Here is a 13,210-nt window from a genome sequence, read left to right as displayed (position 1 = left end):
TATTAAATAATGAAGACCAAGCTTAAAAAACATTTTGTTAAAAATTAAATTATAATTTAGCTAAAAATTTTAGTGTATCATAAAACAATCCATTTTTTATTGAAAATTAACTTTAATTTAAAGATTACTGATTTGATTGACGAAACAAATAAAAAAATACACAAAATAATTAAAATAATATCCTTTCAGACTTACCATTGATATGCATTGAAATGGAAGTATGTCAGTCCCAATCCATACAGGAATGGTGCATCCTAAAATATCATTTTAAAACATCATTTTAAAAGATATGACACAGAAATAAGTTAATTTATATATTAATTTAGAATTTTATTTTTGTTTACATTAAAATTAAAAACAAAATTATTTAAGAATAAGCAATTATTTATTGTGACAGCATCACAATGCCAGGCTGCAATTTTTAATCATATTCTTAATTTACTTGATTTAAAATACAGTCGACTCCGCATAAGTCAACACCCCAAAGGGAAGTGGAAATGTGTAAAGTTATCCGATGTGACGACTAAAGCACAGTTGGAAAAAAAATCACAAAACTACAATTAATAAAATGCAGTAGTGCATTATACAGTATATAGGCTTACAATACATTGTGTCCTCCATTTACAATTACTCTGTAGATGAAAAACTGAAAAATTCATTTACTGTTGTTTGTTTTGAGCACTTAACTGTCTCAACTTTCTTTTTCAACAATCATGAACACCTTGAAAACATCATCTTCACAATTGTCAATTGTTGGCAAGTAACGTCTAAGGATTCTTAATGCCTCTGGCATGAGAAAATGCAAAATTGGATTCGGTGTGACGATGTAGATTGTATATTTTCTTTTTGTTTATATGTTATTACTTTATACATAAAATGTTAAGGAGTTTTTATTAATATGTATATATGTATGTATATATATATATATTAATAATATTATTAAATATATTAATTATGTATTAATAAATAAATCGACTCCCCCTCCTGAAAAAAAAAAAATGAGTTCACACCACACATGCTGAGTGAATTCAATTTTTCAGGAGGGAGTGACGACTTATTGGAGTGTGGGACAGCAAAAGTATGTCGACTTATCCAGTGATGACAAGTTAAACGGTGTTGAGTAAACCAGAGTTTTTTAACATTAATGCCTATGTAAGTCGCCGGCACCACAGAAAACTGACTACTTAACCGATGGTGTCGAGTTATCCGGGTGTCGACTTATGCGAACTTGACTGTATATGATTTCCACCTCAAATTAGTAGTGCCTTGCCCCTGTAAATCATACTTTTCCATTAGCAATGGAGTCATGCTAGTCATCTATCTATCTGCTATTTATCTATCTGGTTTCTGTCACACCCGTGATCCAGGATCACGGGTGTGACAGAAACCTTGTTTATATTGGTTCAACCAAATGATCATTGGGAATCAGAATACATGAGCACAATGCAGATATTCTACATGGGAGGAACTCTACGGCTCTTGCAATTTACATGACCGATCCTGACATCGAAGCAGCCCTCAACCAAGCAAGGCTCATCATCACATCACCTCACCCTGAACACCTGAGGTGGTTGGAGGCTATCTGCATTTACAAATCTAGCCACGCCACCACCTGCATAAATTATAAAGAAGAGCTCAATTTGTTCGTTGCCTGGCAGGCCCTCATCGGCATGGACCTTTAATCATCATCTACCCACACTGAATGCGCATGTCCGATCAAGCGGCTTTAACGTGAAGTGTTCGATTTTGTTTAAAAATAATCATTCTATTTTTGGATCTGGGTTCCATTGCTTTTATCATCTGAAGAACAACTTCAAAAGTTCGAAAACGTTAACAACATTTTTTTATTTCCAACACTGGTAAGTGGTTCCTGTACGTGAGGTTTACATCCCCGGTGTTCCATGAATGTAGAACAGGCATGTCAAACTCATATGATATTGCGGGCCACATGATCTATTTTGTATAAGTCGGGGGCCGCATGTTTTCAATGTTCAAAAAATTAATAAAATATGGTTTTTAGAATGATTATATTATGTATTTATTAGACTCAATGTATTGTATATTATACGTACATAGACATTTTATATTTCATATTATTTTTTAAACTTAAACTATAAATATTTTATATTTTTTATAAAAAACAAAAATAAAGTTATAATAAAAAATAAACAAAATCACAGTTTAATATTACTTTTTAGAAGATATTTGACAATGTTTTTCACAAAGGAAGTCATCAAAATTTGGTTGAATATATTGAGCTGATGCAATTTTTAAAACTGATGATAAATGTTGATCGGTTAACCTTGACCTTTCTGAATTTTTATTTTTCATTAAAGAAAATAGTTGCTCGCATAAATAAGTGCTTCCGAACATAGCCAGTATACGGGTAACAAACAATAACATTTTAGGAAACCGATCTACAGATAAATATGTATAAAAATCTGGAATTCCAACATCCATGTATTTTTGCTTCAGCAAATTATCACATTGGATTTCAATTAATTCCATTTGTAAGTTTTCATCAACAGTTTCAATATCGATAGATAGAGGCGAAGTAAAAAGACGAAATTGTAATTCACAGCTTTTAAAATCAGAAAATCTTCGATCGAATTCCGTTTCTAACAATTTAATTTGGTGAGCATATTCTGTAAATTTGAATTTAGGTGATTTAGGCAATAGATATTGACAGCTTTCGAAGTGAGACAAGTTTTCTTTTACTATTTGTTTTCGCTAAAGTGATAATTTTTGTTTGAAGGCGTTAATATTATCAAATAGCGTTGTAACAACATGATTTTTGCCTCGAAGCTTAAGATTAAGTTGATTAAGATGACTCGTAATATCAACCAAGAAAGCCAGATCCTTTATCCATTGTCCATCTTTTAATTCAGCACATTCATAATTTTTTGTTTCCAAGAAAATTATGATTTCGTCCAGCAATGTGAAGAATCGTTTTAGCACTTTATGACTCGAAAGCCAACGAACTTCCGTATAATATGGTAGATCGGTGTATTCACATTCAATATCTTCCAGAAATGAAGCAAATTGACGATTATTAAGTCCACGTGCTCGAATATAATTTACAATTTTGGTGACTATTTTTAAAACATGTCCGATATTTAAAACTTTGGAGCGCAGTACTTGCCGGTGAATAATACAATGAAAATGTTCAAAATTATTATTACCATGCTGTTTGCATGTTTCTTTTAATCTTGCAACAACTCCTTTAGTAATACCGGTCGTGGTGGGTGCACCATCAGTTGCGAGACAAACCAACTTTTCCAATGGTAACTTATACTTCTTCAAAACTTCCACAAGTGCATCAAAAATATCAGCTTCAGTGATTGTATTATGCGTAGGAATGATTTCCAAAAGTTCTTCATTTATTTTTAAATTAACATCGCATCCGCGAAACGAATACACTTTGTTGTTTTTGAAGGAGTGATTTCAATTCCGACAATTTGTCTTCACGAAGTTTTGCAATGTATTGGTCAGTTTCTTTTATGATTTCTGTCATAGTGCCTTTTAAGATTATATTCCTTAGGAACTGAAATAGCGTTTTTACGTATCAAGCATAATATTTTATTCTTGTTTTGGACACAAAAATATTGCAATTCCCATTTTTCTTGAAAATTACGATGTTCCTCTTCAATTGACCTTTTCTTACTCATTGTTCTTGAAGTTAGTCAAATTTAAAATACCTCTTTTCAAATTAAACAAAACGTTTATGACAACTATTTGACGTTACATGAACTTAGAAGGTTTATGAGATTTACAAATCACAAAAATTACAACGTTTACAAAGTAGATTCACACAAACAGTCAAAGTTCCAAAAGTCACTATTCCTGAACAGATCCATCGAAAAGACACCTTGTGACGTATACTTCGGATACAGTTACTCAGAACACTCCTCCTGTCACTTGTCACGGCAAAAGTAGACGAAACACAAACATCTGCCTTGAAGTTCCAGCAAAAACTTGACTTTTGCACCAAAACCTTTTCTTTTATACGGATTGTAGCAATCGCTGATGGACCAATCAGCGCGTAGCAGTCGTCCACGACGTCCGCTCTCGTATGATGTTCGCCGGCCAATCATCGTTCGTAGATTCAAAGCCGCAGCCGTTATCCAACCGTCTTTCGTAGCGTCAACCAATTTGAATTGGTTGGACGAAATACGGAACAAACAAACACAAAAAGGGCGGGAATCGTACAGTTCAAAAAAGTTCAAACTTTCCAACTTCAAGTGTCAAAGCTTGATATTTAAAAATTTTTAAAAAGTCTCGGCGGGCCGTAACCCATGTGTTGGCGGGCCGCGTGTTTGACATGCCTGAAGTAGAAGCTTACCAGGTTCTGTGCTTCATGTGTTTGTATAGTGTGGAGGTTTCTTCACTGCTCATACATGTGTATTATGTGCACTGAAGCTATCTTTTCATATACAGCATACCTTTGTCTGTGAATAGCACAGAAGCAGGAAATTGGGGTTCTGCCTCACTGTTTGGCAGGTACTATTGCACAAATACAATGCTCTGAGGGTAATCCTCAGACCTTAGCATCTGAACACACTGCTCATAAAATAGATGCAATTAGTTTTCATGCAGAACCCTCCATAGGGTAGATTGGGACAGACCAAGTCAATGGACAATTGCACGTGTGCTGGAACTTGGAGTGTCTGTTGCATGATCTAACACATTCTCTTCAATGTCAGGAGTGTGTGTCCATCATTCCCAACACCTGGCTAGCCTATGGAAAGAGCCAGTGTCACATAACCTTTAATGCAGCAGAGCAAACACTTGGCGGTTTGGAACTTGTCTAATCAGATATTATTCCCAATACAGTCGCACAACAGCTCATTCATTGCAGTCCATTGTTCCATAAGTGAGGTGTGTATGAGTCATCTCTGTGTCTGTGAACTCAGCCATCCTACTACTTCTGTAGGCAGTTTACAAATGATCATATCCTGAAAGAATGTATGAACAGTCTTGCAACTAAATATCATCATCTACAATATGAAGATGGTGTTTCCAAGCCATCATTACTATATGATTCCGATTTGGCTTTGTGCAACCTACCCCTCCAAAGTTTGTATACGCTTAGCTAAATCACACTATACAATATGTAAAAACAAAAAATTTCTCTTATAATTCAAACATTTTTAAATTTGATAATTCTACCTAGCATAGCTATTCTTAAAAATATTTTAAAGTAATTCATTTAAAAATTTGTTAAATTTAATTATTATATATTTCTTAACACAAAAAATTTATATCATAAGATAGTTTGTTTTTATTCTGAAATGCCATTCATTAATTATAATGGATTTTGGCAATATATCATCAAAACCTATACACAGTAACAGAAAATGTCACTACATAAAAGTTTGTATGATGTAACTTTTACATCATTCAAAAGACTGCTATCTTTGTAACAAGTTTAACTATTGTCTTTACAAGACCAGTATTTCAATTTATTTCCACATGTGATATATCTAAATCAAACACTAAGGGTATGACTATGCAGATGCAAGCAAGCAAATTTGCCAAGTGATATGCGAGTGTGCAAGAATAGGTGGTAAAAGAAGGTGATGACATTCATTGCTCTCAGTTAAGTACAGTACAACTACACCAACGTGAACTAACAGGAGAAACTGGCGTGAAGATGATGATGTCACATGTTCACATTGAACTCATCACAGGGAAACATGAATTATTGCACTGTACGGAAATAAAAATCAAATTGTTCAATTACAACACTTACTACTAACAAAGGAAAAACTTTTGTTATTAGGATTACTTCATAATGAACATACAAAAAAGAAAATGAAAATACAGTGTTTCTCCTCTCTGAAACAGCAAAAGAATAAAGAACTTTATTATAATTTGTTAATAAAACAGAATTTATATGGCTTTATGTATATCTATAGTTTGAAAAAAAAAAATCTTTTTATATATACAGTAGATGAAAGGAGCCATCTTTTATTCATGCTAAAGCACATGCACAGTATTTAGCAAGAAGGTTTGATATTTATTGTCTCTCTCCTTGAGAGACAATAAATATCAAACCCTGTCAGATATTTGCAAGAGCCAGAAATTCATTCTCACCAGCGAGATTTCTCACTTCTCGCTTGTGCATGGTTTTCCTTTGCGAGAACTATATTGCTCACAAACTCCCACCCACTATTAGATTTGCATCTGCATAGTGGCACCCTTACTCATATCTTGTCTTAAAAATTTTATTTTGACCTTTATTGCAAGGGGTTCATACTGGTTCATGTTATCATCATCAAGAATCTGAAATGATAACTAAATTATGTATACCTCACAAAAAATGCTAGAATGAAAAGAAAACATTTGCATAACACATATGCCAAAGTTACCATTTAAAACATGACACCAGTAAGCAGTTTAGAAGATATCACCTCAAATATTGTATTTCATTTTTATTTCTTTTATCATTTTACTATAGATGTAAATATAAAATAAGTGAAATGGAATAAATGAAATGTTTGTGACAATCTCCCAAACTACATGAGTGTTAAAAATAAAAATGGCTACATCCATAGAATGAAATAATCATTATCTATCGGCATTAAACAATTTTTATTATTTATTGATTCAATTGTAGAATATCACCAAATGGTAATTACAGTAGAGCGTCGAAAATTGGAACGTCGGTAATTGAAATGGCCGGAAACTGGAACGATTTTCAGTCGGACTGTGTCGTGCTGAATCGAACGTTTTTGATACTAAATTTACTTCTAAAGTATAATTTTCATGTTTTTATATTCTTCAATATATTTATTTTGTTTGTACAAAATAAAGAAATAATTTTTAACGATATGATAGCCTCGATTATTATTATAAAAATTTTCGTTAGGCTTAAAATCGACGAAAATTCAACACAAAGCGACACGCAATGGAGAAAAATTCAACAGGAAGCGATACGCAACAAAGAAAAATTTGAACATCGGACAGGTTAATATATTTTTTCGTACATAATCGGAAATTGGAAAAAATCACTACTTGGAACGACCCCAGTCCCCAAGTGGTTCCAATTTTCGACGCTCTACTGTAAGTTTAAAACCAAAAATTAAAGACACAGTCTATTGAAAAAGGAATCATCATTTATTCACATTCAATGCTCAAGAATTATTCTATAAAGATTCATCACTAAAGGGCAGCTGAAAATTTATATTTACCAGTGTATGCTTCTAGTGGATATAAAGTTCTACAGCCCAAGTGGTAAGAATGGAATAAAAGATAATGTTTGTGGTTTACCAGTTTTAATTAAAAAAAAAGGATCAAATTAAAAACAAAGTTTTTATAAGGAAATTTTTTAATAGCTAAGTAACCTACAGAGAAAGGTAGGTCATCAAAATATTGTATCCCAGAACATTGGAAATAAATAAATTGTGATTCCTTTTTCAACAGACTGTCCTCAATTTTTGGTTTTATTACTTATATCATCATCACAAGCACTTTCAACACTTGTTGTTGATATTGCTTTCCAAAGTGTATTCCACTCCTTCAATATATCTGCTACTATTCATTCTTACTATTATCATCTTTCCATGCATTTGCTATTCTCATGCCCAAGTTTCTTTTAAATGTTACTATCCATTTTTTAAAAATTTGTATTTATATTCCAATTTTGAATAGGTGATGTTTGTTTTTAAATTTTATTCTAATATTCCTAAATTATATTCTCTTTTTTGTTTGAAGATGGCATTTATAAAATGTTGAAATTGCTTGCAATGATATTATACTTATAGACAGTGGTTATCTCATTCTTTAAGTGGATAATATTTTGCTGTAGTGAACTTATTATTTTTATAAAAAATGATTACTGAACCACTAAATCACTTAATCTTTTTTGTTGATTTCTATTTTATTTATTTATATTGTTGGTGGTTGTTTTGTTCTGTACGTAGTTAACTTTTGTTAATTTGTGACTTTAATAGAATTAACAAAATATGTGACTTTTCCAGACTTTTGATACGTGGCATTTCTACCAAAATGCCACATATCAAAAGTCTGGAAAAGATAGATCACTTCCAAAAAAGTTTTATCTAGAATAATTGATCCAGAATTTGGACCTTTGCCAGTCTTTTGACAACTGAGACAATTGAGAGAAGGTAGACATATTGTGAATTCTACTGTTCTAACTGTTAAGGCCAAGAGGGTCACAAATTCAGCCATTAGTTCTCAGATGTTCTTCAAAGTCACTAGGAACTGCCAACATTTGCATATGAGCAGAATTAGGACATTAATACTTCATTGCTTCTTGTTCTTTCTTTTGTTCTTTGAGAGTAAGCACAAAATTGCTAAGTAGAACTTATCACACAAAAACACAATTAGATGAATAAAATAAACTGTTTTTTTACATGAAATGGATATGCATTTCAGGCTGTTCGCCCCTCTTTAGTCCACACTGTACAATTGTCAAAACTAAAATGATATTTACATGTGACTGCTGAAATAACAAAGTATTTAAAACAATAGGGTAAAAAGGCAGTAAAACTAGTAAAACTGTCAAACTTAAAAGTTAAATCTTGCTAAAAAACAAAGAAAATCACATAAAACCTTAAAATTAATAAAACAACTAAAAAGGTGTAAAATTCTTCACTCTATGTATATCAGCTAAACTGATTGTCACACACTACAGTACAGTGAATAACTAAAATCATTCACTTTATTCACTGTACTGTATGTAGTGTTGCCATCCGTCCGGTTTTCACTCAGACAGTCCTGTTTTTAATTCATTGTCCAGGTTAACAAATAATTTTGTCTGGGATTTTGTAGCAACCTGTTGACCTTTTTTTTTTTAATTAGTTTCTCAGCTCTAAAGCTAAGTTATTTCATTATTTCATTTCTTAAGTTGCACTACACAAGTCCCTAACTGGTTTAGAACTAGCTTGTGCATTATTCTTTGCATGGTAAAATAACATTGCACATGCATCAGGAACTTCTGTTCAAACCTGACCTGTCGTCTAGGTCAGCAATTTTGAAAAGGTGGCAACACTAACTGTATGACAATTTTAGTTTAAAGTCAAATTAAAATTAAAATCAATTATTCACTATACACTGAATGATTTTAGTTATTGACTATTTCAGTTAACTAACTGAATTTAGTTATTAGATAAAAAGTGAAAGTGCCAATGAGCAGAAAAGGTAAAAAATCGTGAGGAGTTGTTTCGCTGTCTGCTTCATTGATAAATGGCAACAATACAAATGGTACAGGTCATCAATTCAACGAATACAGTGGTCATTAAAATCAAGTACAACTAATGTAAAAGCTGGAAAAGAAACTCACTGATAGATCCTGACAGAAGTACTTAATTTAAACTAGAGATATGGTCACCTGTACTAAACATGATGCATTCTTCATACATTAAGCATATGTCTATTAAACGATATTGTATTTGTATCATTTCTTTATTTTAATAGGTCTCTTGATTACTAAATTATCCTTGATTATCCTTGCTTTTTTCATGCTTTTTTAGATTATCTCTTTGCATGTTCTATGAACAACATGAAAAAAAACCCAGCAATGAGTTGCTCAGCTTTCCTTGAAACATTTAAAATTTTGGTGGTGCCATCTGTTATCATATTTTATTGAAAAACTTTTTATATTTTTAACTATTATAAAATGGTAAAAAGTTTAATTTTGAGGATAGGAATGAGTTTTATATAAAAAAAATGTAAATAAATGCTAATAATGAGTAAAATCTTTATTAAATTGTCATTAAGTCTGACCCAACTGGAGATACACGACCCCCATTATCTCCCCACCCCCTCAACCTATAACAACCAGAACGTAATAGCATCAATCCCCTAATAAACAAATCTCCCTGTAAAATTTTAGAACTCTTCAATAAAACGCACAGGAGTTATTAAACTTCAAACAGGGTGAATAAAATTGTGCTCCCCACACAGAAATTGCCCCCTTTTTGCATTTTTCGATGTTTTAAGGTGTCCTGAGCCCAAAAATGTAAAAATCTCTTCGTTGGGAGGGGCATTTTTTGACCGATCACCGTACTTTCTCTCCGTTATATATAACAGCCGAAAAAGTAAAAAGGAATGCCTGGAAATTGCAACTGATTACTTGCTGTTTCTGAGAGAAAATCACACTTTAATTGTTGCAACTGATTACTTTCCACTCTATGAGCAAATTCATTTAAATTATTGCAACTGAAACTATTATTATATTTTAATAAATATCTTTGCTGCTTGTATACACTTACTTTAATATATAAAGAAATTTAAAAGCATTTTTCGCCATTTAAAAGCATTCATGTGCAGATAAAGCTTTAAAATTTCTTTAAAAATGTTCAGAATCATTCTAAACATTTTTTAAAATGTTTTAAATCGTTTTGAACATTTTTTAAAATATTCAAAACAATTTTTAAAATTTCAGAATTTTTTAAAATGTTCAGAACAATTCTGAACATTTTAAACAATTTTTAAAAATCTTTAAGAAGCACAGAAATTAAAGTACAGTACTCATTCGTAATAAGGACCGTTAAAAGAGAAATAAACAAACATTAATCAGATATTAAAAGCTCAAGTATTTTTACTACATTGGCTTCGATGTCACGCAGAAACGCAAGAATGTGGGCAATGATATATTTTCACTTTCTTCGTTGCAAAAGTGGGCACTGACCATGTTTTGGAGCTAGTGAAATACCAAGATGTATTAAACAAAATATTCCAGTATTTTTATCAATCACCAAGGCTGTTAAAGTTTTCAAAATGTTTTAAACATTGCTGAAAAAAAATTTGTCTGAGTTTTCTCAACATCTGACTAAGCTTACATAGATGTGTTCAAGCTGTATGAAGGAGATGATCAGCATTAGTATCTGTTCTTCTTGAGGACAAATAAGCAGTTGGCCAAGGACTATTACTATGTTGCAAATTTCAGCTTATTTGACTGACATTCTCAAATGTGTTACAACAGATTTGCCTTGTTTTTCAAAGAAAAACAAGGCAAAACAAACTTTTGAGATTCAAGTAACATGTACAATTGACTACCTGAAATTGCTGAAAACTGTAGATGCCCTCACATTTAAAGAGTTCTTAGAAAAAGTTCCTGGAGAGACATCAACCACAAGAGAGATTGAATATAAAGGCATATTATAAAAGGATAATATGAAAGATCATCAGGAATTGGAAAGAGTACATCAAACACCTTTTTGAATTATCTTATATCAAACTTGCAAACAAAGATTTTCTAATTGGAAAGCTCCAATTATTTACAGTCTTGCTACCCAGAAACATCCCCAGTACAAACTCAGAAAGTTTTTATGACTGGAGACAAAGAAATATCACAGATTCATACTTTGTTGCAATCACAGCTAAATGTAGAGAAGACTGAATTGCTTATGGAATGGGGCATGTTTAAAATATTACTTATCACCTCTATCTCTTGGGTGTCCAACAATTAATGATCCCAAATGACTTAAATTCTGATTATCCTCATGTTCCTTGTTTTAGAATATGTCCTTGCAATTTCAATACTGTTGACTGTGAGTGTGGTTTTAGTAAAATGAATCTCATTAAAACCCCAATATGCAATAGACTGGATGTAATAAATGTTAGCAATTTGATAAATATATCAAATCAATGGTCCACCTTGAAGAGAATTTTATTTCCAATCTGCCTTTACTGTATGATGCCAGAAAAACAGATGCTTTCAGTTGTGAGCTTAGTATGACTATGAGTAAGTTATAGCCTTTATAATGTCACTTCTAATTTTGTACTGGCAGATAACAGAAATTATAGATTTTATTTTGATATGCTGAAAGCATTTTTTTTTTTTTTTGCATTACTTGTTTTCAGACAATATTAGCAAAAAACCTACTGATTTAAAAAAGCTAGTGGAATCCCTGAAAACATGTTACTGTTGTAACAAATAGAATGACAAAATGAGATGGAACATCATTTACTTCTGTGAATTTCTTGAACCACTGTCTGATCATACTACTGCTCATGAAGTCTGATCCATACACTTCACACAAATGCCGATGGATCTCTGCCAGCATCAGCTTCTTAGCATGCAAAAATCTCATTATGGTACATACCTCACATTTGGCAGGAGACTATGAGAGCAGTCATCTTTTCCTTTAGTACTGCATTACAGTCAATAATTTGCCAAGTACTTTAACTGAATTCTAAAACTTATATAGCTGTAATCTAACATATTCTTATTATGTAACCTGTTTTACATGTATTATGCTTGTAAACATTCTGCTCTCAACCTTCGGTGGTGTCTGCAGAGCCGAGGCTGTCTTCGAAAATAAAGATTTATACAAAGTGAAAAAGTACTGCATTACAGAAACTGCCTGCATGGAGCTGTGCATGCACCAGTTTATGACCAAATATTCTTCCTTCATACCTGTAGAAGAATATTCCGCTCCAACCACCAGCACCCCCTTCTGACACTTTCAAAACTTATTTTCTGGACGCACGTTGTGTACTTCCCACATTTCTAATGTTCTGTTTATCAGTGTCTAAGATTTTCTTAATTTGGCATCATCCCATTGTACAGATACCCTGGGCTCTATTACATATTAGGCTAGAGTCGTTGCTGTTTTGTTATTGACAATGTCATACTTATATTCTACCAACCTTCATGCCCAAGCTCTGTTAGGGGTTCCTATGTATATGAGGTTATGATTAAATCTGCTATAGTATAGTGGTATGGAGCAGACTCCTGATGTTTTGTTAAAAAAATAATTATCTTTTATATTCATGAGGAATCTGAAGAACATTGGATTATGTTTAAAGACAATTGAGATATTGGTGTAACTTGCTGTTCTTTTGTATGTTGCAATCAAGTTGGAGTGGAAATCCATCACAATCTACCTCTTATTTGTTCCTTGTAGTATTTGATTTTTATTACTTATTGTGTTTTCATTGTGTTGCCCATCCCTTATAAATTCTTTGGTCAAAGCTAGAATCAGCACTTTGTTAAATAAATGTCTACAAGCTATGTTTCTAATATGTTCAAGCTCTTTGTTGGTGTCAGACAGGTCTAAGTAATGTGGGAAAGCAACACTTTGAAACCACTTTTAAACAATCCATTACGTGGAGATATAATTTAATATCACAGTTATTGTCAAGCATACAAATGGCTGCATATTATGTCATTTTAAGCCACAATTTATGTTTTATACAAAAATTATTGTGGGGTGTTTAATAAAAATTATTTTTAATT

The 13,210-nt window shown here is 32.2% G+C and overlaps 1 protein-coding gene across 1 annotated transcript in view; it reads right to left on the bottom strand.

Annotated features, from left to right (window-relative positions):
- Nucleotides 1–13,210, bottom strand: part of Utx (Utx histone demethylase) — a 154,512-nt gene that overhangs the window by 102,151 nt on the left and 39,151 nt on the right. Inside the window, exon 5 of the mRNA XM_067265876.1 lies at nucleotides 196–254. Within this exon, the coding sequence (XP_067121977.1) occupies nucleotides 196–254 (59 nt within the window). The remainder of the gene's footprint in view (nucleotides 1–195; nucleotides 255–13,210) is intronic.

The sequence above is a fragment of the Centruroides vittatus genome, unplaced genomic scaffold (assembly GCF_030686945.1).
Source record: "Centruroides vittatus isolate TY-2023 unplaced genomic scaffold, ASM3068694v2 contig_250, whole genome shotgun sequence".
Classification (NCBI taxonomy): Eukaryota; Metazoa; Arthropoda; class Arachnida; order Scorpiones; family Buthidae; genus Centruroides; species Centruroides vittatus.
Note: the sequence above shows the minus strand (reverse complement) of the source record. Positions and strands in the feature narration are given on the sequence as shown.